This window comes from Pangasianodon hypophthalmus, chromosome 16 (genome assembly GCF_027358585.1).
Source record: "Pangasianodon hypophthalmus isolate fPanHyp1 chromosome 16, fPanHyp1.pri, whole genome shotgun sequence".
In the NCBI taxonomy this organism is placed as follows: Eukaryota; Metazoa; Chordata; class Actinopteri; order Siluriformes; family Pangasiidae; genus Pangasianodon; species Pangasianodon hypophthalmus.
In genome coordinates, this window is record NC_069725.1 from 18,441,085 (window position 1) to 18,468,696 (window position 27,612).

The window sequence follows — 27,612 nt, forward strand, 5'->3', positions numbered from 1 at the left end:
ACAATTTCATAAGATTGTGCTCTAGTCAGTCACTCTTGTTGGAATTCCTACTAATTTGGAAATATAACAGGTCCCATTATTCATAAAAGTGGTTTGGGACCACTAGGGTCTTGAAATCTGATGCCTACAGCCTCTCCCTTCCTCTCTCCCTCCTTCTCTCTCTCTATCAAACAGAGGGCTTTGAGGCAGTTCTGGCTGTGACACACATTAACACTGACATGGGGGCCTCCAGGCCTACTGCCACCCCCCTGCAATGGCCTCCCTCCCTTTATTGCCCAGCAGCTGATAACACTGACAATACAACTCTTTTGCCCTAATCAAAGTGCTTTTTTTCATCGGATCAGAATGCCTGGAAGCATGTATTGATCTGACATATTTGTTTGTATGGATCGGAATAAAATCCAGGCCTGCATGAAAAAAATGTTTTCACCATGTTGTACCCTTACATTTTATTAACAAAGACTGCATAATTACAATTACAGAGACAGAAGATTTCATTTTTTGACATTAGTTGATTACAAGCAAAAAAATAATAATAATGCAAGTCTGTGTCTCTCAAATTCAGAAATAAAATTAAAATTCAGAACATGTAAAATTGGGAAAGTTTCTCTTTAAATGTGCAGTAAGAGCAGACAGAAATTCTCATACTCAATACCATTTCACAGAAAGCAATTAAACTGGATCCACCAAAAGCTACTGAGAATTCAGTAAGAGAGAGTAAGAGAAACCAGATGGATTTTTTTCCCCATATGAACAGTGTGCTAATTTCAATATATTCCATATAGTTAGTAAAGATTTGGTTACAGATAGCATATGTTTTCAGTAGTACAAAAAAAAAAGGAGTGCCCATTTTGAAAAGCTAATAACTAACCTATTCAATAATTAAGCCTGTATGCGATAGTGTGACATGATAATATGTTAGTAAAATATGCGTTAGCACGACATACTAGCAATGGGCAATGGGTCTGAATGTTTTAAAAGATAACATTTTAAGTATTGTTACCACCAAACAACAAGTGAGTGACATTGGAGGTTTTGATGAGACGCCATAATGGAATGAGTAAGTCTTTGCGGATTGTTTTTACAGCCGTATGAATGATTATTGTGCACTCATGTGCAAAAAATCAGATGTTCCATCTTTAAAAAAAACACAGAAGCTGGAAACAAGACAGTGGTTGTAATACATCCTGCATGTGATAAAGACCATATTGAGGAGTTAAGTGTGACTATATAGACAGGGTTGACTTTTACATTAATGTTCCCGTTTAAGAGGAACAGCATGTTATCGTACTGTTGCATAATCCCTTTTTCAGCTCTTCTCCATCACACTTTCTTTAAAAGTCTTGCAAAACTTGCAAAGCCTTAAGCCTTTCTATTGCATTTCAACATACATCTTGCAAACCTTTAAAGAACCAACCTTTTCTAAGTGACTTTGATAGTATTTAAGGTCAACCCAAGAAGTCTTGGCAATGGTAATGAATCATTGGAATGGCCAGTTTTATGATACTTTAGTTCTCAGTTCACCTCAGTAGTGGAGATTAAACAGGAATTAATCCCTGGTCTCTGGTCAGGACATTCAGATAAGGATACCTATGTACAAGCAAAGCGTGTTTTCTGTGCAGATGATGAAACCAAAGCAAGGTTTTTATTTGGCCTTCTCCGGTGCCGCGGGCTCCGTTTGCACTCCGGCGTCAGAATGGCGTTTCTGACCCTGAGAAACAGTCAAAAGGCACAAGAAGATGGAGACTTAGTTTTTAGAGACTTAGTTTGCTTTTGGTAAGTTTCACAGCCTTGAGCACAACTGATCACAACCTGTCTGACAACTGGATTCTTATTTAAATAAGCTTCCTTTATGCATCTAGCTCAAACATGTCCTCACTGAAGCTCACTGCTGGCACTATGACTGATATATTTACTCTCTTTAGTGTACTGTCTTGGCTATTGTGTACTCTCCACTGACTTAATATAGAGATGAGAAAACATTAAATACACTCAACATGTGGACTTTTTGACAATGCACTAAAATATGACTACTGTTCTTCTCTTGAAATACCACTGCCTTTTATAACTTATTTATTTATTTATTTATTTATTTATTTATTTACCATATACAATTTGGAGCAATGTGGAGAGGAATCCAGGTATAATTAAAACCTTTTTGGAACAGCACTAACAATAGTGTGTGAGCTTACAAGTCTATTTTTGCCAGATGAGGTCACCTAGTGGTTAGGGCTCGTCACTGTTTGTCAGACACTCAACATGAAACAGAACTAGAAGAAGTGACTTAACAGAAGTGCCTCATTTTTCAAAATATTTCAAAATGTTGCGTAAAGTTTTTTAATTTTTTTATGATAACCAGACACATACCCACTCAATAAAGCTCAGCAAGGAGTATGTAATATTAAATTATACCTCAGTTTTGTTGAATGCTCGATTCTGATTGGTCAAAACCTAATGCTCTCATTCTAATGTTATTGTGTCTATAGTAACATCTTGCTTAGCATTTACTTCAGTAAAAGGGAATCTGGTGAGGGAATGACTGTTTATAGCTGCTATAACATAAGTGAGAACAGAAACAAACTATAAATGAAATAAAAAAGTATGAATGTGCAATTCTTTAATTAATAAACATTGTAATTGTTGGCAAACTGCTGTGGTATAAGACAAATAAAACACTTGGTAATGTGTTGTTTTTGGAAAATACTGGACTTTGGCCACATCACACCATCCTGTCTTTGATTATTTTCCTCTAACTGCAAACCCTGTCATGTTTTATTTCTAACTTAATTAAGGCAATGTCATTATAAGGCAGTTAAACTATACAAATGGCAGTAAAGACTACACTGTTATTACAACACCTTGTGATTAAATTTTATAGGAAATTAAATATTACAATACTGTGATGTAAATATTGCAATATAAAATACTAGTCCCTAAGTTCTAAGTAAAGCATACAGAGCATTTTATATACACTGCAAAAACAAGCAGATCTTTTAATCCTTGATACGTACACAGTTCATTAACTTTTTAAAAATAATGTTTATTCTACTATCCTTAATATTGTGTGTTATCATTTCTATGTCCATGTCACTGTAATTGATCTGTTACTTGACATGGTTATGCAATGCCTGCCTTCTACCTGACCTTAACATAACATAACCAACTACTTGTTAGGGTTATTTTTACTTTACCAGGTTTTTAAAGAACAGGTGGATGGAGTTCCTCTTCTCTAGTTTGCGTGAGGTGCTGGGTGAAGAATTATCTGTACTCCCCACCGACTTGTTGTCTGCAGAGGCGGCAGCAGGAGCAGCAGCCGCAGCTGCTTTGGGCTCTTCTTTGGTCTTGGTGCTTGGGGCAGCCTCTGCGGGTGCGGTGGGGGCTGCAGGGGCTTCCTTCTTGGACTCTGTAGCCTTGATAAAAATAAATAAATAAATAAATCATGTTTAAAATGGCATATTACCTATTTCACAAACCACAAACTCCATGGCTTTTGTTATCTACAATGCAAAGGCTTAGAAAAGATGAAAGAACAAGAGCACAGAGCGAAAAGGAATTAATGTGATTAAAAAAAAAAGTCAAGAAAAAGCCATTGCTATGACAAGATAGTTTTGCATCAAAAGTAGGGTTATTGGTAAGTCATAAAAAGTGTAAAAAGTGACAACAAGTAGTCCTGGTGTGTGTGTTATAATACATGAATCCACATACAACATAATTATGCAAATGTCTGAGTCAAAATGAAGCATTTGACAATAATAAAGAGCCACAAAATCAAATCAGGAGTTAATCTGAACTCAGCAATTTTTTTGTAATTCAGTCAGTGTTAACGAACAAAAATGGCCACTGGGAATTTACCGCTCCTCCAGCACCAAGGGAGATGCCGGCTGCGGCGCTCGATGCAGCTGCATGGATCTTAGAGCTCACTTGGCCTAGCAGTACCTCAAATTCATACAAGTTATTTTACTTCATGCAATCAGTCATACCACATGTTTGATAAGCGCGACTCTGAGTTTTGCCTCCAATTGTATTTACCTTTGGTTTGAGCAAGTTGGCAAAAGGTGATGGCTTCTTCTCTGCTTTCTTTTCTTCTGGTTTGGGTGCTGGAGGAGGTTCGGATTTGGCGCTGGCCTCAAGGGTGCTGGTCTTGGATGCATCTACCTTAAATAAGGAGCAGAAGAAAGTTTGAATATGAGAAGAAATAAGACTCATGAAGAAGGAAATGAATAAGAATAGATAGGAAAGAGGAACAAAGGGGCAAGATTTAAAGCAGTATTGCAAGAGGAAGCAATGAAGTAAGTAAATTTTAAAAACAAACATAACTGGCTGTAAATGTAACCTGAATAAAAGATGCCATTTCTGAATTTCTTATAGAAGACAGACCCATATTCAGAACTTAGCCCAAAAGGAGACAAAAGAATTTGTCAGCAGCTGATCATATTGAAACAGTGCTGAACTTATTTACCTGCATCTCAACTGGCTTTGCTTCCTCCTTCACCCCAGACTGTAGGTAAGCAGATATTTGGATTAACTAGACACGAAACTACAATACCCATAAGCCTTTTCTTCAATCTCACAAGAACACTAACTAAGCTGTTTGGAATACAATGCCGCTGTATCAATAAACGTGACGTCATTATTGAGTGAGATGAAATGGAGTGAATAAAACCCAAAGTTCATGGTTTAGTTGGCCGACAGTGATAATATGAGGTAATGGCTGCTGTCAGAATGATGTCACTGCAATGAAGGCTCAGCTGTTTATTCATTATCATGGGTGGTATTTTACATCTCGTTGTTATGGCACAGTATAGACTCTTTTCATCGATATTGGAATATTACTAAGACCTATAGACTATACACTAAGACTGCAATGACAAATGTCTACACTCCGATTATACTGTAGGTATAAAGGAAACAAATAATCATAATAATTAGACACACAGGAAGTTCTTATTCTCAGAATCAGCTGCTAAACACTTGCAGGTGAAAGGATGCAATTAATTAACCCGATGGTATAAGTGATGGATAAACACTGAATGGATTATGTTAATTATGTTGCTCTTGTTTACCCCTGATGATGTCTTGGCAGACACCCTGGCTCCACCAGCTGTTGAGACCTGACCTTTTGACACCTTCTTGCCTAGCAATGCCTCAAATTCACATCATTCTGTTATATTGTGCAACACAGTAGTCCAAAAAAGAACAACTAATAACCTACCACTAGGTGTTCTGTATGAAAATTAAATATTGCAATATGTAAATGACATGCATTTCTAAATGTTTGCAGAAAAAGTAATAGATTTTCAGTATATTCTGTATATGGAAGTAACGGATAGGTGCCTACCTTTGTACGGAAGAGTTTGCCAAATGGGCTGTCTTTAGTTTTGGCCTTGCTGGGGGTTTCTGGTTCTTTGGCTGTGGCGGCTGCTACTTCTACAGGTGGGGCCTCCTCTTTCTTTACAGCTGGCTCTGCTTTACTCTCCATCTTGGGTGGTGCTGGCGGTGGAGGAGGGGGGACCTTTGATGCTTCCTGTACCTTACGAGACAGACAGTTGGAGAATTGGAGCACAATTTGCAACTCACTGCCAGGTTTAACATTGTATTACGGAAGGAGCTTCTTACATTTGCAGCTGGAGCTGGTGGAGTTTCTTTCTGTGACTGCACATTGAAAAAAAAGGAGACACAAAAAGCTGAGAGTATTTTTTTGTTGTTGTTGTTGTTATTTGAGAATATAGAGTATTCTGTACATTTGTGTTTGATTGCAAATGTACACAGACTCTAACAATATACAGCATGTTTCTGTTCATCTTTTTGTCCCAGGACTTTGGTTAGATGTCATGCAGTGAGGCATGTAGAGGCATTGTTTGTAGAAGGCTCTTCTTTTGATTCAGCTGCTAGTGTAGAAGGCCATGACACAGCAGGAGTCGTTGATAAAGGACAAACACATACAGTAGTTCCAATCTGACAAGTCATAAAACTTTCTTTTCCACCCAATAAAGGATTAATCAGTCAGCTGAGGATTACTATAAATGACTATCAAGAACCAAAATGGCTTTCTTCGGGTCGCAGTCTATCACGATGCATTAACTTCCACAAATTGAACTGCAGGAAATAGAGATCTGACTAAGCAACTGAAGAAAATTAATAGTGCCAATAACTTTGGCAGTGAAGGAAAAAAAATTGTAAAACCTCATTACACACACAGAGTGCAACAATGCGCAAATGAGAATCAGATACACAATCAGAGTGGCTGTCACAGTTACGATCTGAAGAGAAAAAAATCATTCAAATGAAAATATTTTATTAACCTTTGCATTAAAATCAGCCAAACTACTATTGGAAATGATCTTGTTTGAATGGTGCAATTGAAGTATATCAAGCTATTTACCTGTTCTTTTGAGACATCAGGACTAGCCGTCGCTTCTTTTGTCGTTTTGGTTGAAGTCACCTTTGAATGGAAAGAAGAATGTTTGGGTGACTGTGAAAAACCATGAAGCCTGCGTGTTTTAGCAAACTGTTTCATTTTCAAATCTGTTTGGTCAGATGATGTTGATTAGTTGTAGATTTTTATTAATGTGCTCATTTGAATATTAGTGTTTCTATAGCAACAACTCATTCACAGGGATTTGTATATAATTCCTCACATAATCTAAGCCTAATAATAAACAGATAAAAAACGTGTTATTATTCAAGACAAAAGACAAAAAAACCACTATATAATCAATGATATAATGAAGTGTTCTGTAAGGATAGGAGTCTTAGGTGTGAGTGCTTTGTAAATGTTTTACAACATGGAAAGTCTTCAGGACGGAGAATGTTGTGCTTTCTAGTCTCTCAGTAACATGACAAGTTCATTTTTTTGTCTTATTAACTTCAAGAAAAAAGAGAAACTGGTGAGGGAACGATTGTTTGTAGCTGCTATAATGTAAGTGATAACAGGAAATAACTATAAATGGTTAATGTGTCGCTTATTAAAAAATTATAAATTGCTGGTGCTGGCAAACTGCTGTGGTGTAAGAGAAATAAAACCCTTCAGGGCATGCTGTTATTGAAAAATAATCATTAATTATTAATCGATTATTTCCTTTTATATCACACCTAGAGGTATTTTATTGCTTAATTAATGTACTCCATCCAGATATATCTCCAACTGGTGTCTGCCAGGATAGTAGTACTAGGTCTAGACATCTGAGATACATATCTATTTTTAAAAAACTGTATTTTTAGAGTGCAATGTCTCACTGTCAAGTCTCACAAACTTGAACCACAAACACACAAAGGGCTCCATGGCAAGGCTCACAGTGAACATGGTCTCTCATATTGAGTCAGCCATTGTCCTCTAGAGATGGCGTAGGCCTGCCCATGCTTTATCACAGCCCATCACTACTTCCAAATACACAGACCTCTCTTGTGAGCACACATTATGCAGCAAAACAAAAGGCTGCCACATTCTGACATGTTCAAAGGCTTGATTTAGCACTGTGCCAGGGAATAGTTTACGTCTTGACAGAGATCAACTTCAGGGCAGTCAGGAAATTATAAATCTCCTGAAAAGCAGCAGGCACTTCATGGAGGGTGTAGTGTACATGGCACTGATATTTATACAGTTCTTATTTAATTTATCATTTACATTTTTTTTTCAGTGCAGCAGTATGAATGACTACAGACGTAGCGATGACTGTACCACAAAAAGAAATACTATTGTTTTTATTCCTGGGTAATTTTAAAACCTAAGAATTTAAACAACATTACTGGGTTAAGTGTTAGCAATTTCTTCTTATTCATTCTTTTTAAGCACATTCAGTAGATTTGATACATGAGCCAATTAGAAGCCATTATGAACTGTACATATTCTTGATTATAAACCATTTCAAATCTTAAAAACATTTCTGTTCTTAATCAAAAAAAAAAAAAAAAACTAACAACGTAATAATAAATTCCTGACATTCCTCAATTAAGCGTCTCCCTCACGCTAACATTTACAGTATAAAATGGCTGCTATTTGGATTAGATAAAAATAAAATGTACTTACAAGTGTTTTGAAAAAGTTCATAACTGACTTTTCCTCGGTGCTGGTCTGCTCAGTTTGGGTGCTGTCTTGCGTGACCTCAGTGGTGCTGGATTTGAGAGCTTCACCCTGTGGCTCTTTCTCAGCCTGTGTACTTGCCTTTATGTCTGTAGGCTCCTATAGACAAATGTAGAGAATTAGCGCGTGCAAATGCGTTACGGCCCTACAGCTGATGTGCAGTAGCTGTTAATCGGCGCATTGAAGCACTGCACAATTCCAGCCATGCCTCTGCCTACTCGGGACTCCGGCAACAATCACCCTTTCATTAATGCCCGCTTTTTCCCCCTCACTCATTGATATTCAGCAATGTTCTGGACTTAAGGCCTGTGTGTGTTCCATGCCTGCCAGTGTTGCTACTGTATGTCATCTTTATTTAATTAACACAATTCAGATTTATATTAGTTGCAAACGTCCAACATAAATTATATAGTATATAGTTAGTACAGTATAATTAGTATATACAGCAAGTATATAGGTTATTTGTCTTTATGGTGCATTGTTAGAGAAAAGATCTCAGTACCACACAAAGGAAGCTCAACTCAATGTTATTTTATTTTACTTCAGTTTAATTTGGTTAGTTATCTCTGAACTCAGGAAGACTGCTGTCGAACCCTCGAGCTAGGATTAACCTGAAGTTGCTCCAGATCATTTCAAGATGGTATCCATCAAGATGATCCCATGCCCCTAACAGCATTTTACTATAAATTAGAGTAAAATGGTTTACTCCAATGTTTTAAGTATTGCTTATGATCAGTTGAGATGACTTTTTTTGTGTTTTTGCAGTTTCAGTAAACTAACGAAGATATACTAATAAATTATGTTCTTGAGTGAGCCTGATGGTGTAATGTACCGTAGATTAGCTTTATTAAAATATTACATGTTAGTGCATTGGTGAATCGCTTCATGCAATGAGTTCATCCATGCAACAGATCTCCAGTTTCTAGTTCCCAAATCCAAGGTTCCATGCGTTTATCGGAGACGTCAGACTTACGCTACTCCACACATTGTGATCTTCTGGGATTTCAGTGGTGAGCTGTTCTTCCTCTGCTGTTGATTTGACATTTACAATGTCCATGTCACAACTGGCCTCATCCCCACATTTTGTCTCATTGTCCATGCTCGAGCAAACATCAATTGTAATCTGAATGGATCTTCTCTTAGTACGGACATTCACACTGACAGGATTATAGGAAAAGTCTTCCACAGTCTCAATGCACACGGACTTTAACCGACAGAGCAGCTGCGTGTATTCTGCTGAATCACCTGCACACACTGGATCTTCAATAAGCACCCAGGTTTCATCTTCAATGCACTCAGGAGTATCAGTCTCATTCTTCGCATCCTCCCCTTCCACCGATCCAGCATTATCACCTGAGGTGTTCTGAGTAATATCTTCGGACATGACTGCAGACTGAGTGGAGGCAATTAGCTGCAGAATCAACCTCTCTGCAGCTTCCATAATTTCATAATCAGGGTCAAGCGACAACTGCAGAGATACATCATCACCTTCTTCTATGTTTTCTTCTATGTCCTGTGTATCTGTGTCCTTTTAAAGTGAGGGAGTAACAAACAAGTAAATCGAAATACCCTATTTCTTTACATGGATACATTACAGGTCTCTGGTGTAGCATGTCTGCCCCACAAGAAGTGGATTTGGAAGCTGTTAATCCACTCATCAGAAACAGCATACGTGTAGAATTGTCTATTATTAGAGATGTGCCATTATGAAATCACTCATGTTCCCAGTCATAATATATAAATCTTGGGTAATGAGCATAAAACATATGGATTTTTTTTTTTTTTTTTGCATGTGTTTAAAGCAAGACCCTACAGGTGAATAGAGTAATATTACAATCTAACCTTGCCAGTTGATTGCTGATACTCTTACATGTATTTTTATACTTATATACTGTACTATATTACATTTTTAGAGGGTTTTAATGTCCATTTATGAAAAATGAGTTTTGCAGAAATGTTGGTGAGAATACTTCTTTATTGTTCAATCAAGAAAATAATTTTTTTAAATATTAATCCTAATGTAAAACCAATAATAATCAACATTTTGGGAAATTCCTCTTTAAGATCCTTCTAATTAGGGATAGGGATGAACGTGTGAAATTTCATGAATGCTGGTCATCTAGAAACTGAGAATTTTGGTTCTGAATATAGAAAAAAAAAAAGATTTTGAGAAAAAACTGTTTTAAAAATACAGTACCAATACCACTCTAGTTAGTATGGTTTATAAAGTTTATAAAGGAAATTGACATTTACATCATAATGACACATAATAGCAGGAATATATGACTGTGCCAAGTGATGTGACTTCATCAAAGTTGGTGGTTGTGTGTCGACAAAAACAGTGGCATAAACTGTTAAGAGAAGACATGTCATAAAAGCAATGTATGCAATATATATATATATATATACACACACATATATATATATATATATATATATATATATATATATAAATAGGTGCCATTTGATCATTTCATCCTGTAGTGCCTTGTCATCTAATTCATTTCCTGTGTTCAACTGTTTAAGATTAGCAGGATTGTTTGATTGAATGATGTTTCATTGTCTCACTTGGAATGATTACAGTATTCTATAAATAATTGACAACAAAGTGTAGCCAAACCCTTATAACCCTTAAGAATATATCCATGTTTCCATGACTGTGCAAACCAAGCAGCATGATGAAACCTTAAGAAATGATTAAATGATTTGTACTATCAAAAACCAGAGGTGGGACGTAACAGAGTGCATTTACTTTGCTACTGTACAAAGGTCTGGTTTTTAAGTATCTGTACTTTACTTTCACCTAACTTCACTTTTAAATACTTTACTACAAAAATCTCCACTATATTTCAGTACATTTTCAAACACTGCAATACTACACTTCTCTGTAATTATATATTTGTAAACACATAAGGTGACTGAAAATTCTAACACACTTTAGAATGAAGCCTAATACCCATCACTGTAATCTATCTGCTGCTATGTGTTTATCACGGCAGTTTGTATTGTGACAGCTAGCTATTAGCATTCAGTTAGTTTGTATGGTCATGCTAGCTGACATTTCAGAGATTAAGCTGTCAGTAAAGCTGTTGTTTATTAGCCTTAGCTAATGTTTTCCCACGTTACAAATTTATCATGGGTACCTAAAGTCAGTGTGTGATTTGAGACAGGTATCTTTTTCTTTTGGGAATCTCTCCTGTATTTTACTTTCACACTTTAAGTAAATTTAAAAGTTTATACTTTTGTGGTTTAACCCGAGTGAAGAAGCTGTTCTTCAATTTTTTTTTTTTACCAGAGTATTTATTTAGATGATTAATTGAATAAAGAATTTGTGTACTTTTGCCATCTCTGTTAAAAATGCATGGACATAACTTTCTGAGATTCTGCTTTCATCACAGTTGTCTTTACTGTACACACTCCGGTGATGTTGCTTCACTGTGGATTTAAGGACATCAAATCAATTTTCCTTTTGCAGATTACAAAGTCAACAAGGATTTAACACTGAAACTACAACTAAGCAGAATCTGTTTTCAGAAACTGGTGTAAACATGTCTTCCATCTACAGGTGCAATAATGAGTACCAAATGTTACAATATTAACAATGGGCCTTACAATATTAACAATTGTTTTCATTTATAATATTATTATTAAAATAATTAAAGTTGGTTCCTCGTAACATACTCGCTTTTAATCCAGATTTGCAGCATTTCCAAATCTTAAATGAACAATTTAAACTTGTTTAACTGTAGCAAATATTACACATTTTACATTAAAGCTACAGTGTGTAGCATTTTTCTGTTTGTTAAAAAAGCGAAAAAAAAGTATTCTTGAGTCGCGAGACAAAAAATACTCTATTTTATGAGGTTCCTGCTGTATGTTGCCTGACAATCATGCAATAATTCACAGTCAGTGCTCCGTCAGAGGATATTTGTCCTCATACATCATACACCGAATGGTTATGATGTCATCATACACCAGATACATAAGATGTGATCATGGCCAATAAAGTCAGACTGCACAGTAACATGTCAGAGCCAGCAGCCAATCAGGGGAGAGAGAGTAAGAGCATGAAAGTGTAAAGCAATAGGAGTCGACGTAATAGTCAAGATTATACTATAAGTGGAAAATGGCTTCAGGACTGATGGAGGTTAGTTTTTTCTTGCTGAACAGACTTTTTTTCCCCCAGAGGTTTCACTCTAGTATTGTAACTGTCTAGTATTCAGTTACAATGACACTCAAACTGATATGTACACTAAATTTATTTTTTTGTATTTTCATAATGCTTCTGTACTATTGCAAACAACCAATGGTGATATTACCATTTAGACAGTCTACTTAGTATGCATTATGCCATTTGGGACACGTTATGAAATATTCAGTAGTAGCTTTCAAAAACATTTTTCTACCAGAGAGGGAAATTCCAAAATCCTACCTTCACTAGCTTTAAATAAATCATATAAGCTCATTAATTTTCCACAGTAACACTTACGAGAAACAGAAGTGAAACAAGTATAACACTCATGAGGTGATGTACTTACAGACTTCTGGCTCTCGGTCTCTACTGCAGGGACGATCTGTACTTCAGCTGCCACATTAGCCTCAGATGCAGGTAAAACAAGCATGGTCTTCTTCTTGAACATCTTACTGAACACGGTGGGAGTCTCAGCTTGTTTAGGTGCGTCTTTGGCTGGTGTACTGGACTCTGCTGGAACTTTTTGTTCAGCTGATACAGTTGTAGCACTGACTTGGATACCATCTGCTTCCACAGACACAGCTGGAGCTTTTGCTTGGGTGCCATTAACTTCTGCTGACGCTGATGATGGCTTCTGTAATATTGAGGAAACTTAAGCATATAATTATATATTTGGGCATCTGAAAGTACTAATTAACTTTAGTATGCATTATGCTATTTGGTACATGTAAAAAATATTCATAGGCAACTAGCCTGTAATAAGATTTTTCTACCAGAGAGAGAAATTACAAAATCTTCCTTCTGACAGCTTTAAATAAACATCTACATTTGTTTGCATATTTTTTGTACTGTGGCAAGTAAATATAAAATATTAATTACGTAAGGTTACATTTTTAAATTATTATTAGTAGTAGGGGACCAAGCACTGAAGGTGCGTAGGGACCCTATTGTTATTCTACCTTTTCTTAGTATTATTCTTCTTCTGCATCTTCTTCTTCTGGTTAGATTGTGTATGGCAGCCCCTAGAACCATCTGGTAAAAAGTTGTGCAATTTGGCACAATGATTGGGGAGGGTCTAAGGAACATTCTGCCCAAATTTGGGCCAAGTGCTGCCAACACGCTAGCACAATTATTGGATCAAATTTGGGCCTAATTTGGAAGTACATTAATGGTCATAACTTTTGAGCCATGAGAACAAAATGTAAAAGCCAGACATCCCAGGATTCACTGGGTCGAGACGAGTTCAAAGCATCCTATGATGTCAATTTCGGCTTAATTAGAGTTTCTGCCATCTTGGACATCATCTTCAGAGTAAACCTCACAAAATTTGTCAGAAGAATTGTGATACTCCAAACAGTTTGCCTGTAATGTTCCAACAAATCTGATGGCGAATCTACCAAACAGGAAGTGAGGCTGTATCTCAGCAAGGACCTTGCGCACTGACACGAATCTTGGTAGGCATCTTCAGGACCATGACCTGAGGCTATGCAACAAATTCCGTGACAGCGCCAGTTACTTGTCAAAGGTTACAATAACATGCCAAAAATGATTCCATCTTAGTGCCATTTTTGGTTCTCCTCCTCCAAACTCTATCCAATCTCCACCAAATTTGGTTCACATCATTGGAAAAAAGAACAGACTAATGAGGAGAAACAAAAATACCACAGATTGGGGGCCAGGTGCTTGGCCCCCAAAAATGCTGCTTGCAGCTTTTGTTATTATGACTATTGTTATTATCATGTAGAAATTAATTACATAAGGCATTCATCAGAATGTTTGGTGGAAAATGTTCGTGCGTAATTTGTAATGCAGACAAATATAAAGAGTTGTCAGTGATCAGAATGGTTTTCAATCTAAAATATGTATTCTATATAAATTGGGACAAAATGGAGGCTCTTTCTCCCAGAAAGCTCATATAAGCTCATTAACTTTCAGCTGTAACACTTACGAAGAAAAGAAGTGAAACATGTATAACACTCATGAGGTGATGTACTTACAGACTTCTGGCTCTCGGTCTCTACTGCAGGGACGATCTGTACTTCAGCTGCCACATTAGCCTCAGATGCAGGTAAAACAAGCATGGTCTTCTTCTTGAACATCTTACTGAACACGGTGGGAGTCTCAGCTTGTTTAGGTGCGTCTTTGGCTGGTGTACTGGACTCTGCTGGAACTTTTTGTTCAGCTGATACAGTTGTAGCACTGACTTGGATACCATCTGCTTCCACAGACACAGCTGGAGCTTTTGCTTGGGTGCCATTAGCTTCTACTGACGCTGGTGCTGGCTTCTGTAATATTCAGGAAACTTAATTTGTTTTTGTTAATTGATTTTGCCTTTATACACCACCACAATGGATTTGAAATAAAACAATCAAGGTGTGATTTAGTTTAAGAGGTTCCACAAAAATATGGCCTTTCCCATTTAGGAATTACAGCCATTTTAAACAAAGCACTTCCATTTTCAGGGGCTCAAAGGTATTTGGACAAAATGACATAATTGTAAATATAACCATAATTTTAATACTTGGGTGAAAATCCTTTGCAGTCAATGACTGCCTGAAGTCTGGAGCCCATGTTCTCAAAACTCAAAATCTGAGTTTCCTCCCTGGAGATGCTTTGCCAGGCCTTCACTGCAGCCACCTTCAGTTGCTGAGTCTTCCTGCCTTCAGTCTTGTCTTCAGTAAGTGAATAGCATCCTCTATTGGATTGAGATCAGGTGACTGACTTGGCCATTGAAGAATATTCCATTTCTTTGCCTTCAAAAAGTCTTGAGTTGCTTTCACAGTATGTTTAGGGTCATTATCCACCTGCACTGTGAAGTGGCATCCTATCAGTTTTGTAGCAATTGGCTGAATGTGAGCAGAGAGTATAGCCCTATACACCTCAGAATTCATCTTGCTACTTCTGTCAACACTCACATCATCAATAAACACCATTGAGCCTGTTCCATTGGAAGCCATACATGCCCATGCCATAACACTGTCTCCACCATGTTTGACACATGATATGGTATACTTTGAATCATGAGCTGTTCCTTTCTTTCACCATACTTTTCTCTTCCCATCATTCTGGTACAAGTTAATCTTGGTTTCATCAGTCCAAAGAATCTTATTCCAGAACATGTGAGGCTTTTTTAGATGTTTTCTGGCAAAGTCTAATCTGGCTTTCCTGTTCTTGAATGTTACCAGTGGTTTGCACCTTGTTGTAAACCCTCTGTATTTACATTCATAAGGCATCTCTTGATTGTAGATTTGGGCAATGGTAAGCCTACCTTCTCCAGAATATTATTGACTTCTGTTGATGTTGTGAAGGGGTTTTTCTTCACCAAGGAAAGGATTCTGCGATCATCCACTTTAGTTGTCTTCCGTGGTCTTCCAGGCCTTTTGATGTTGTTGAGCTCACCAGTGCATTCCTTCTTTTTAAGAATGTACCAAATTGTTGATTTGGCCACTCTTAAAGTTTTCGCTATCTCTCTTATAGATTTATGTTGTTTTTTTTATGCCTAATGATGGCATCCTTCACTTGCATTGAGATCTCCTTGGACTTCATATTGGTAGCTCCAGTCGAACAGCTGCCAAATGCCAACTCAGTACCTGATATCAACCCCAGACCTTTTATCTGCTTCATTTGTCTTGAAGTAACAAGGGAATGGACTGCACCTGGTCAATTAACTTCTTGTCAGTCAATTATCCAAATACCTTTGAGCCCCTGAAAATGGAAGTACTTTGCTTAAAATGGCTGTAATTCCTAAATGGTAAATGCCATGTTTCTGTGGAACCTCTTAAAATAAAGCTGAAAGTCTACACTTCGATCACATCTTGATTGTTTTATTTCAAATCCATTGAGGTGGTGTATAAAGGCAAAATCACAAAAACTCTGTCATTGTCCAAATACTTCTGGACCTAACTGTAATTATATATTTGGGCATCTGAAAGTGCATAGCACTGTACTAAATAGTACACCATTGGTGTCATTACTACTTAGCGTTACTACTGAGCATGCATTATGCTATTTGGGACATGTTACAAAATATTCATAGGCAAGTAGCTTGTAATAAGATTTTTCTACCAGAGAGGGAAATTCCAAAATCTTACCTCCGACAGCTTTAAGTAAACATCTACCCTTGTTTGCTTATATTTTTTTACCATGGCAAATAAGTATATTAAATTATGTAAGGTTACATTATTATTATTATTATTATTATTATTATTATTATTATTATTACTATGTAGAAATTCATTACATAAGGCATTCATCAGAATGTTTGGTGGAAAATGTTCATGTGTAATTTGTAATGCAGACAAATATAAAGAGTTGTCAGTGATCAGAATGGTTTTCAATCTAAAATATGTATTCTATATAAATAGGGACAAAATGGAGGCTCTTTCTCCCAGAGAGCTCATATAAGCTTATTAACTTTCCACTGTAACACTTATGAGGAACAGAAGTGAAATATGTATAACACTCATGAGGTGATGTACTTACAGACTTCTGGCTCTCGGTCTCTACTGCAGGGACGATCTGTACTTCAGCTGCCACATTAGCCTCAGATGCAGGTAAAACAAGCATGGTCTTCTTCTTGAACATCTTACTGAACACGGTGGGAGTCTCAGCTTGTTTAGGTGCGTCTTTGGCTGGTGTACTGGACTCTGCTGGAAGTTTTTGTTCAGCTGATACAGTTGTAGCACTGACTTGGATACCATCTGCTTCCACAGACACAGCTGGAGCTTTTGCTTGGGTGCCATTAACTTCTGCTGACGCTGATGTTGGCTTCTGTAATATTGAGGAAACTTAAGCATATAATTATATATTTGGGCATCTGAAAGTGCAAAGCACAGTACTAAATAGTACACCATTGGTGTCATTATTAATTAGCATTACTACTTAGTATGCATTAGGCTATTTGGGACATGTTAAAAATATTCATAAGCAAGTAGCTTGTAATAAGATTTTTCTACCAGAGAGGAAAATTCCAAAGTCTTATATCCGACAGCTTTAAATAAACATCTACGTTTGTTTGCATAATTTTTTTATTACGGCAAATAAGTATATTAAATTATGTAAGGTTACATTATTATTATTATTTTTATTATCGTTATTATTATTATGTAGAAATTAATTACATAAGGCATTCATCAGAATGTTTGGTGGATAACAATCATGTGTAATTTGTAATGCAGACAAATATAAAGAGTTGTCAATGATCAGAATGGTTTTCAATCTAAAATATGTATTCTATAAAAATAGGGACAAAATGGAGGCTATTTCTCCCAGAGAGCTCATATAAGCTCATTAAATTTCAACTGTAACACTTACGAGGAACAGAAGTGAAATATGTATAACACTCATGAGGTGATGTACTTACAGACTTCTGGCTCTCGGTCTCTACTGCAGGGACGATCTGTACTTCAGCTGCCACATTAGCCTCAGATGCAGGTAAAACAAGCATGGTCTTCTTCTTGAACATCTTACTGAACACGGTGGGAGTCTCAGCTTGTTTAGGTGCGTCTTTGGCTGGTGTACTGGACTCTGCTGGAACTTTTTGTTCAGCTGATACAGTTGTAGCACTGACTTGGACACCATCTGCTTCCACAGACACAGATGGAGCTTTTGCTTGGGTGCCATTAACTTCTACTGACGCTGATGATGGCTTCTGTAATATTGAGGAAACTTAAGCATATAATTATATATTTGGGCATCTGAAAGTACTAATTAACTTTAGTATGCATTATGCTATTTGGTACATGTAAAAAATATTCATAGGCAACTAGCCTGTAATTTTTCTACCAGAGAGAGAAATTACAAAATCTTCCTTCTGACAGCTTTAAATAAACATCTACATTTGTTTGCATATTTTTTGTACTGTGGCAAGTAAATATAAAATATTATTTATGTAAGGTTACCTTTTTAAATTATTATTAGTAGTAGGGGACCAAGCACTGAAGGTGCGTATGGACCCTATTGTTATTCTACCTTTTCTTAGTATTATTATCCTTCTGCATCTTCTTCTTCTGGTTAGATTGTGTATGGCAGCCCCTAGAACCATCTGGTAAAAAGTTGTGCAATTTGGCACACTGATTGGGGAGGGTCTAAGGAACATTCTGCCCAAATTTGGGCCAAGTGCTGCCAACACGCTAGCACAATTATTGGATCAAATTTGGGCCTAATTTGGAAGTACATTAATGGTCATAACTTTTGAGCCATGAGAACAAAATGTAAAAGCCAGACATCCCTGGATTCACTGGGTCGAGACGAGTTCAAAGCATCCTATGATGTCAATTTCGGCTTAATTAGAGTTTCTGCCATCTTGGACATCGTCTTCAGAGTAAACCTCACAAAATTTGTCAGCAGAATTTTGACACGGTTTGCCTGTAATGTTCCAACAAATCTGATGGCGAATCTACCAAACAGGAAGTGAGGCTGTATCTCAGCAAGGACCTTGCGCACTGACACGAATCTTGGTAGGCATCTTCAGGACCATGACCTGAGGCTATGCAACAAATTCCGTGACAGCGCCAGTTACTTGTCAAAGGTTACAATAACATGCCAAAAATGCTTCCATCTTAGTGCCATTTTTGGTTCTCCTCCTCCAAACTCTATCCAATCTTTACCAAATTTGGTTCACATCATTGGAAAAAAGAACAGACTGATGAGGAGAAACAAAAATACCATAGATTGGGGGCCAGGTGCTTGGGCCCAAAAATGCTGCTTGCAGCTTTTGTTATTATTACTATTGTTATTATCATGTAGAAATTAATTGCATAAGGCATTCATCAGAATGTTTGGTGGAAAATGTTTGTGCGTAATTTGAAATGCAGACAAATATAAAGAGTTGTCAGTGATCAGAATGGTTTTCAATCTAAAATATGTATTCTATATAAATAGGGACAAAATGGAGGCTCTTTCTCCCAGAGAGCTCATATAAGCTCATTAACTTTCAGCTGTAACACTTACGAAGAAAAGAAGTGAAACATGTATAACACTCATGAGGTGATGTACTTACAGACTTCTGGCTCTCGGTCTCTACTGCAGGGACGATCTGTACTTCAGCTGCCACATTAGCCTCAGATGCAGGTAAAACAAGCATGGTCTTCTTCTTGAACATCTTACTGAACACGGTGGGAGTCTCAGCTTGTTTAGGTGTGTCTTTGGCTGGTGTACTGGACTCTGCTGGAAGTTTTTGTTCAGCTGATACAGTTGTAGCACTGACTTGGATACCATCTGCTTCCACAGACACAGCTGGAGCTTTTGCTTGGGTGCCATTAGCTTCTACTGACGCTGGTGCTGGCTTCTGTAATATTCAGGAAACTTAATTTGTTTTTGTTAATTGATTTTGCCTTTATACACCACCACAATGGATTTGAAATAAAACAATCAAGGTGTGATTTAGTTTAAGAGGTTCCACAAAAATATGGCCTTTCCCATTTAGGAATTACAGCCATTTTAAACAAAGCACTTCCATTTTCAGGGGCTCAAAGGTATTTGGACAAAATGACATAATTGTAAATATAACCATAATTTTAATACTTGGGTGAAAATCCTTTGCAGTCAATGACTGCCTGAAGTCTGGAGCCCATGTTCTCAAAACTCAAAATCTGAGTTTCCTCCCTGAAGATGCTTTGCCAGGCCTTCACTGCAGCCACCTTCAGTTGCTGAGTCTTCCTGCCTTCAGTCTTGTCTTCAGTAAGTGAATAGCATGCTCTATTGGATTGAGATCAGGTGACTGACTTGGCCATTGAAGAATATTCCATTTCTTTGCCTTCAAAAAGTCTCGAGTTGCTTTCACAGTATGTTTAGGGTCATTATCCACCTGCACTGTGAAGTGGCATCCTATCAGTTTTGTAGCAATTGGCTGAATGTGAGCAGAGAGTATAGCCCTATACACCTCAGAATTCATCTTGCTACTTCTGTCAACACTCACATCATCAATAAACACCATTGAGCCTGTTCCATTGGAAGCCATACATGCCCATGCCATAACACTGTCTCCACCATGTTTGACACATGATATGGTATACTTTGAATCATGAGCTGTTCCTTTCTTTCACCATACTTTTCTCTTCCCATCATTCTGGTACAAGTTAATCTTGGTTTCATCAGTCCAAAGAATCTTATTCCAGAACATGTGAGGCTTTTTTAGATGTTTTCTGGCAAAGTCTAATCTGGCTTTCCTGTTCTTGAATGTTACCAGTGGTTTGCACCTTGTTGTAAACCCTCTGTATTTACATTCATAAGGCATCTCTTGATTGTAGATTTGGGCAATGGTAAGCCTACCTTCTCCAGAATATTCTTGACTTCTGTTGATGTTGTGAAGGGGTTTTTCTTCACCAAGGAAAGGATTCTGCGATCATCCACTTTAGTTGTCTTCCGTGGTCTTCCAGGCCTTTTGATGTTGTTGAGCTCACCAGTGCATTCCTTCTTTTTAAGAATGTACCAAATTGTTGATTTGGCCACTCTTAAAGTTTTCGCTATCTCACTTATAGATTTATGTTGTTTTTTTTATGCCTAATGATGGCATCCTTCACTTGCATTGAGATCTCCTTGGACTTCATATTGGTAGCTCCAGTCGAACAGCTGCCAAATGCCAACTCAGTACCTGATATCAACCCCAGACCTTTTATCTGCTTCATTTGTCTTGAAGTAACGAGGGAATGGACTGCACCTGGTCAATTAACTTCTTGTCAGTCAATTATCCAAATACCTTTGAGCCCCTGAAAATGGAAGTACTTTGCTTAAAATGGCTGTAATTCCTAAATGGTAAATGCCATGTTTCTGTGGAATCTCTTAAAATAAAGCTGAAAGTCTACACTTCGATCACATCTTGATTGTTTTATTTCAAATCCATTGAGGTGGTGTATAAAGGCAAAATCACAAAAACTCTGTCATTGTCCAAATACTTCTGGACCTAACTGTAATTATATATTTGGGCATCTGAAAGTGCATAGCACTGTACTAAATAGTACACCATTGGTGTCATTACTACTTAGCGTTACTACTGAGCATGCATTATGCTATTTGGGACATGTTACAAAATATTCATAGGCAAGTAGCTTGTAATAAGATTTTTCTACCAGAGAGGGAAATTCCAAAATCTTACCTCCGACAGCTTTAAGTAAACATCTACCCTTGTTTGCGTATTTTTTTTTTTACCACGGCAAATAAGTATATTAAATTATGTAAGGTTACATTATTATTATTATTATTATTTTGTGAAAATCGATCACATAATTCATTCATCAGAATGCTTGGTGGAAAATGTTTGTGTCTAATTTGTAATGCAGACAAATTTAAAGAGATGTCAGTGATCAGAATGGTTTTCAATCTAAAATATGTATTCTATAAAAATAGGGACAAAATGGAGGCTATTTCTCCCAGAGAGCTCATATAAGCTCATTAAATTTCCACTGTAACACTTACGAGGAACAGAAGTGAAATATGTATAACACTCATGAGGTGATGTACTTACAGACTTCTGGCTCTCGGTCTCTACTGCAGGGACGATCTGTACTTCAGCTGCCACATTAGCCTCAGATGCAGGTAAAACAAGCATGGTCTTCTTCTTGAACATCTTACTGAACACGGTGGGAGTCTCAGCTTGTTTAGGTGCGTCTTTGGCTGGTGTGCTGGACTCTGCTGGAACTTTTTGTTCAGCTGATACAGTTGTAGCACTGACTTGGACACCATCTGCTTCCACAGACACAGCTGGAGCTTTTGCTTGGGTGCCATTAACTTCTACTGACGCTGGTGTTGGCTTCTGTAATATTGAGGAAACTTAAGCATATAATTATATATTTGGGCATCTGAAAGTGCGCAGCACTGTACTAAATAGTTCACCATTGGTGTCATTACTAATTAGAATTACTACTTAGCATGCATTATGCTATTTGGGACATGATAAAAATATTCATAGGCAACTAGCCTGTAATTTTTCTACCAGAGAGAGAAATTACAAAATCTTCCTTCTGACAGCTTTAAATAAACATCTATGTTTGTTTGCATATTTTTTGCACTGTGGCAAGTAAATATAAAATATTATTTATGTAAGGTTACCTTTTTAAATTATTATTGTTATTAATAGGGGACCAAGCACTGAAGGTGCGTAGGGAGCCTATTGTTATTCTACCTTTTCTTAGTATTATTCTTCTTCTGCATCTTCTTCTTCTGGTTAGATTGTGTATGGCAGCCCCTAGAACCATCCAGTAAAAAGTTGTGCAATTTGGCACAATGATTGGGGAGGGTCTAACGAACATTCTGCCCAAATTTGGGCCAAGTGCTGCCAACACGTTAGCACCAATATCAGGTAAATTTGGGCCTAATTTGGAAGTACGTTTAAGGTCATAACTTTTGAGCCATGAGAACAAAATGTAAAAGCCAGACATCCCTGGATTCCCTGGGTCGAGACGAGTTCAACGCATCCTATGACGTCAATTTCAGCCTAATTAGAGTTTCTGCCATCTTGGACTTTTTTTTGCAACTCCTCAAAACAAATTTTGTCCAATCATCACCAAATTTGGCACACATCATCTTCCAAATAAACCTCATACAAATCGTCAGCAGAATTGTGATACTCCAAACAGTTTGCCTGTAATGTTCCAACAAATCTGATGGCAAATCCACCAAACAGGAAGTGAGGCTGTATCTCAGCAAGGACCTTGCGCACTGACACGAATCTTGGTAGGCATCTTCAGGACCATGACCTGAGGCTATACAACAAATTCTGTGACAGCGCCACATACTGGTCAAAGGTTACAATAACATGCCAAAAATGCTTCCATCTTAGTGCCATTTTTTGTTCTTCTCCTCCAAGTTCTATTCAATCTTCACCAAATTTGGTTCACATCATTGGAAAAAAAGAACAGACTGATGAGGAGAAACAAAAATACCACAGAAGCTTTTAACTTGCAAGAAGAAAAAATTTTCAGGTCAGAGCAGTAGCAGTCAAGACCACAGGTCAAAGTAACAACAGGCAACACCACAGGTCACAGCAGCAGGGTGGCAGCTGCAGCAACAATCCCACCCTGCTGCCCATTTGTTCATCTAGACCTTTCTTCCTACAGTCAGAGAATTCTACCCCTGTCCGTGGTCAAAACATACACATCATGAATGAAACTACAAATCACTCTTGAATCCCTTTACCTAAAGTTATGGCTCTGCTTTCCTGTGATTGCTGAGGCAACAATTGTAGTGTGTCTTTGAATGTGTGGCTCACATGAGTCTGGGTGCTTGGGCCCCAAAAATGCTGCTTGCAGCTTTTGTTATTATTATTATTATTATTATTATTATCATTATCATTATTATTATTACTATGTAGAAATTCATCACATAAGGCATTCATCAGAATCTTTGGTGGATAACGCTCATGTGTAATTTGTAATGCAGACAAATATAAAGAGTTGTCAGTGATCAGAATGGTTTTCAATCTAAAATATGTATTCTATATAAATAGGGACAAAATGGGGGCTCTTTCTCCCAGAGAGCTCATATAAGCTTATTAACTTTCCACTGTAACACTTATGAGGAACAGAAGTGAAATATGTATAACACTTATGAGGTGATGTACTTACAGACTTCTGGCTCTCGGTCTCTACTGCAGGGACGATCTGTACTTCAGCTGCCACATTAGCCTCAGATGCAGGTAAAACAAGCATGGTCTTCTTCTTGAACATCTTACTGAACACGGTGGGAGTCTCAGCTTGTTTAGGTGCGTCTTTGGCTGGTGTACTGGACTCTGCTGGAACTTTTTGTTCAGCTGATACAGTTGTAGCACTGACTTGGTTACCATCTGCTTCCACAGACACAGCTGGAGCTTTTGCTTGGGTGCCATTAGGTTCTAATGACGCTGATGTAGGCTTGACATTAATTGTGAAAGTCGCAGGTGGAGGTTCAGAGTTCTGCTGCACTGATGCCTCACAGGTTACTAAAAGTGAGTAATAGATGAATAAAAAAAGAGACAATCCAACAAACATGTACCAGTGGATTAATAAGCACTGATATACATTTGAGACTTCAAACCTGTCAAAAAAACTGGCAACTACTTGCCTTTCATCTAACAAAAAAATACAGTCTGGACCCAACATCCATGCCACTGTGATCACATCTTTCCCCATTCTGATGTGTGATGTGAATAATAACTGAAGCTCTTGACCTGTGACTGTATGATTTTATGCATTATACTGCAGCCGCATTTTATGATTGGTTGATTGGATAATTGCGTTAATGTGCAGGGGTAAAGGTTTCTCTAATAAAAAAATGTTGTGTTTATGTATTAGTATTAATAGTTAGTCTTCTTCAGCTTGTAATATTGTGTCATTGACCGACAGCGTCGTGACTAGTTTTTGGAACACACCTAGGAAATAGCACTAGGATTCTTGTGCCAGACTCTTGGTTCCACATTTGCGTATGATTAAGTGGATAAAAACTTATACGACTGCCAACAGTAATTAATGAGGTACTGTCTTATTTGCATGCCATGTCCAACACTAAAACCCATATGGCTGACACTCGCATTCCAGACATGATTGTATTACTCCTATAATGTAGAGCTTAGACTCTAGCTCTAGTTTGTGGGTTTGATAACCACTCCCTAATGAAAGCTTTGTCAAAGGTGTTACCAGAAGTTGCAAACAGCTTATCCAACACTAGTGTAAGTGTACACAAAGCCTATTGGACTTGTACCGGAGTGTTTTCCAGTACATATAAATGCCGTGAGCTAACTATACACTTATGAGTCATTGCTAATGACCCAAGCAGTCTCTGATTCCACCTCAAATTTTGCCATAACATCAATATTTTCTCAATGCATCATTCTCTGTGCCGCTTATTTATTCTTAATCCTACAGAGCGAGATGGTGTATGCACAAGAGAAACTCAAACAATATTTTGTCTCACCAGTCTACGCCCAAAGTTTATATAGCAACATCATGGCCCACTGAAAACGCCCTAAACACATGTATGGAGAGGAATTTGTTTGTAACCTTTTTTAAAATGCTAGTCTGAGTATGAGAGGAAATCTTCCCAAATAATGATACACCCCACAACCCATAAGCTTACATTCAGGTTCTGTTACAATAAAGTGCCTACCAGCATCAGTCAAATCCAAACCAGACATCGCATGCCCATTTGCTTCATCTTTTTTAACTTGTTTTCCATCACTGTCCACCTGGAAAAAACAAAGATAATAAATATATTTTTATGTTATAATATATAATCTGTTCAAACATTTAGCTTGTGCGCTTTGACTATCGCACTACTTCATATTTAATTATAATAGCTGAGGAACTTTTCGACTTATCAACAGATAATTCATCAGTCCTTTACAGAAATGTAATAGCTATGCAGAAGATCATTAATAATTACCAAGCATTATTTATATACTGTAAAAATATTCTTTTTGTTATCATAACTTTTTTCATTTTGTCAACTCAATCAGATTCACCAATATAGCACAATATTGGTTTTTTAATGACTTTTGAGCACATTTAAGGCTATCAGGAGGCATTTTTTTTCTTTAAACTATGCATTTGTATATCGGTAACAAATAAATGAAAGGAGAAAAACAGGTTGCAACATCCTGGATGTGGCTTTCCTTAAAAGTGTGTTGTTTGAAACAACAGCATTGCTCAGTATAGGGGAGGGACTTTACAATCTGCAGCTGATACAAAGCCAGCTGATACAACAGCTTATACACAGACACAATACGTTTTAAGAAATGCACATAAATGTTTGATACCTTTTCATGCGTTATTGTAACAGACTGCCTATTCCCCATCTTGATATCAGCGTTGGCAGAACAAAAAAAAAAAAAAAAAAAAAAGAAAAGAAAAATCGGAAAGCCTGTGTAAGAAAACAGAGAAAGATATCTGTGTTCTGATTTCAGAATCACACATTTTGTCTGTTTTGCACAAAAACTTCTGAGTCAGCGTTGTCATTTTGGTGCAAAGAATATTTTTGTTGATTTCATTTCTGCATTTTAGACACGAAAAAAATAGGTTATCATGCCTAAATTATTTTCTAATATGATGCAATTTGATTCATTTATTTTCACATGTGATTCTATACACACGATTCATTTATTTTCACTTGATTCTTTACACATGATTCATTTATTTTCACATGTGATTCTATACACATGATCCGTTTTTCACATGTGATTCTTTACACACGATTCATTTATTTTCACTTGATTCTTTACACATGATTTATTTCTTTTCACAAGTTAATTTTTCACACATGATTAATTTCTTTTCACGTTATTTTTTTTTACATGTGATTCTTTACGCATGATTCAATTCTTTTCACATGTGATTTGTTACACGATTCATTTATTTTCACAAGTTAACTATTGTTTTTTTTACACGATTCATTTCTTTTCAGAAGTTTTTTTTTACCTGTGATTTTTTTTTTTTACCTGCGATTTTATTTATCACATATTATTCACATGATGTCACTTGTGGTTACTTGGGTTCACGTGTGTAATTTTAGGGCCAAATTTTTTTTCCACATGAGCAATTTTAATTTAAAAAAAAAAAAAAAGAAAAAGATGCTTGATCTTACCTTTCTAATGTTCGTCTGGCTTTTTTGCCCACTTAGGCAGTAGTTTGTCCTGAGCCTGTGAACAGTAATCCAGGTTCTGAGAGCGTGACCATCAGTAATGTGCAACTAAATCAAACAGAGCACACATATACCTACCCTAAAAGTGGGTTGGGCCCAAAATTCGGCAGCAATATAAGAGCCTGGTTCCTGCTTGCAGCTCAGCCCACCAATGGTGTTATCTCTCACTGATAGCCCTTTCCAATACCTATTGTTCTTCAGTAAAGAGAACTTCAACCCTGCAAGAGAATCCTACAAACTAGCAAGCTTTAACTCATGCATTAATCAATACATGCAGTACATGTAGAACAACTTTCGGCACATGGTGCATTCATACCTACAAGACTCCTAGTGTAAGATCAGTGCTAAAAAGTTTTCAGGTTATCCTGAGAACACCTTATTAGGAAGACGTTCTTTTTGCCTTAGGCGTGGCTGTCCTTAAACAGGATGTATGAAGGATATTCATGCACTGGGTGAGCCACTGAAAACAAGGTGTATTTGCTCGGCATGGCTCTTGCCCAGAAGAGGAACACGTGCTTCCTTGGCGCTACTTCAATATAGTACATATCATATGACAACATAGTACATATGATAGAAAATATAATTCCATACATTAACATGCAAAAACAAAATAACAAATATTTAATAACAAGTATCTGATCAAAACTATTAAACAAATACAGTATAGTTTACTGATCACAGGTAATCATATGTTTCTCACACGTTTCCCACTTATGCAAACAATATGAGATTA

General features: G+C 37.1%; 1 protein-coding gene across 6 annotated transcripts; it reads right to left on the reverse strand.

Moving 5' to 3' along the window:
• Positions 1 to 432: 432 nt before the first annotated feature.
• On the reverse strand, positions 433 to 26,926 carry bcas1 (brain enriched myelin associated protein 1). Of its 6 annotated transcripts, none has more exons than XM_053240918.1 (21): positions 26,823 to 26,926; positions 25,999 to 26,102; positions 25,350 to 25,428; positions 23,834 to 24,186; positions 21,736 to 22,023; positions 19,273 to 19,560; positions 17,635 to 17,922; positions 16,755 to 17,042; positions 14,270 to 14,557; positions 12,619 to 12,906; positions 9,054 to 9,608; positions 8,027 to 8,179; positions 6,383 to 6,442; positions 5,617 to 5,652; positions 5,339 to 5,530; positions 5,064 to 5,144; positions 4,460 to 4,498; positions 4,030 to 4,155; positions 3,853 to 3,936; positions 3,192 to 3,410; positions 433 to 1,711 (listed from the first exon to the last, which is right to left on the reverse strand). In XM_053240918.1, exons 2-21 carry the CDS (start codon positions 26,035 to 26,037, stop codon positions 1,646 to 1,648), a joined length of 3,810 nt encoding a protein of 1,269 aa, XP_053096893.1. In that variant the 5' UTR covers positions 26,038 to 26,102; positions 26,823 to 26,926; the 3' UTR covers positions 433 to 1,645. The 6 variants fall into 6 exon arrangements, with proteins under 6 accessions (XP_053096893.1, XP_053096894.1, XP_053096895.1 ...); XM_053240919.1 differs by having other exon boundaries at positions 25,999 to 26,037; positions 26,823 to 26,920; XM_053240920.1 differs by lacking the exon at positions 5,064 to 5,144.
• Positions 26,927 to 27,612: the final 686 nt, after the last annotated feature.

What these genes read in the sequence shown, in the direction of transcription:
- bcas1 (XM_053240918.1), bottom strand. Translation starts at nt 26,037, where the DNA reads ATGGGGAATAGGCAGTCTGTTACAATAACGCATGAAAAG. An exon ending in AGACCGAGAGCCAGAAGTCT is followed by an intron (nt 22,024 to 23,833) that starts GTAAGTACATCA and finishes TCAATATTACAG; the next exon opens with AAGCCAACACCAGCGTCAGT. An exon ending in AGACCGAGAGCCAGAAGTCT is followed by an intron (nt 19,561 to 21,735) that starts GTAAGTACATCA and finishes TGAATATTACAG; the next exon opens with AAGCCAGCACCAGCGTCAGT.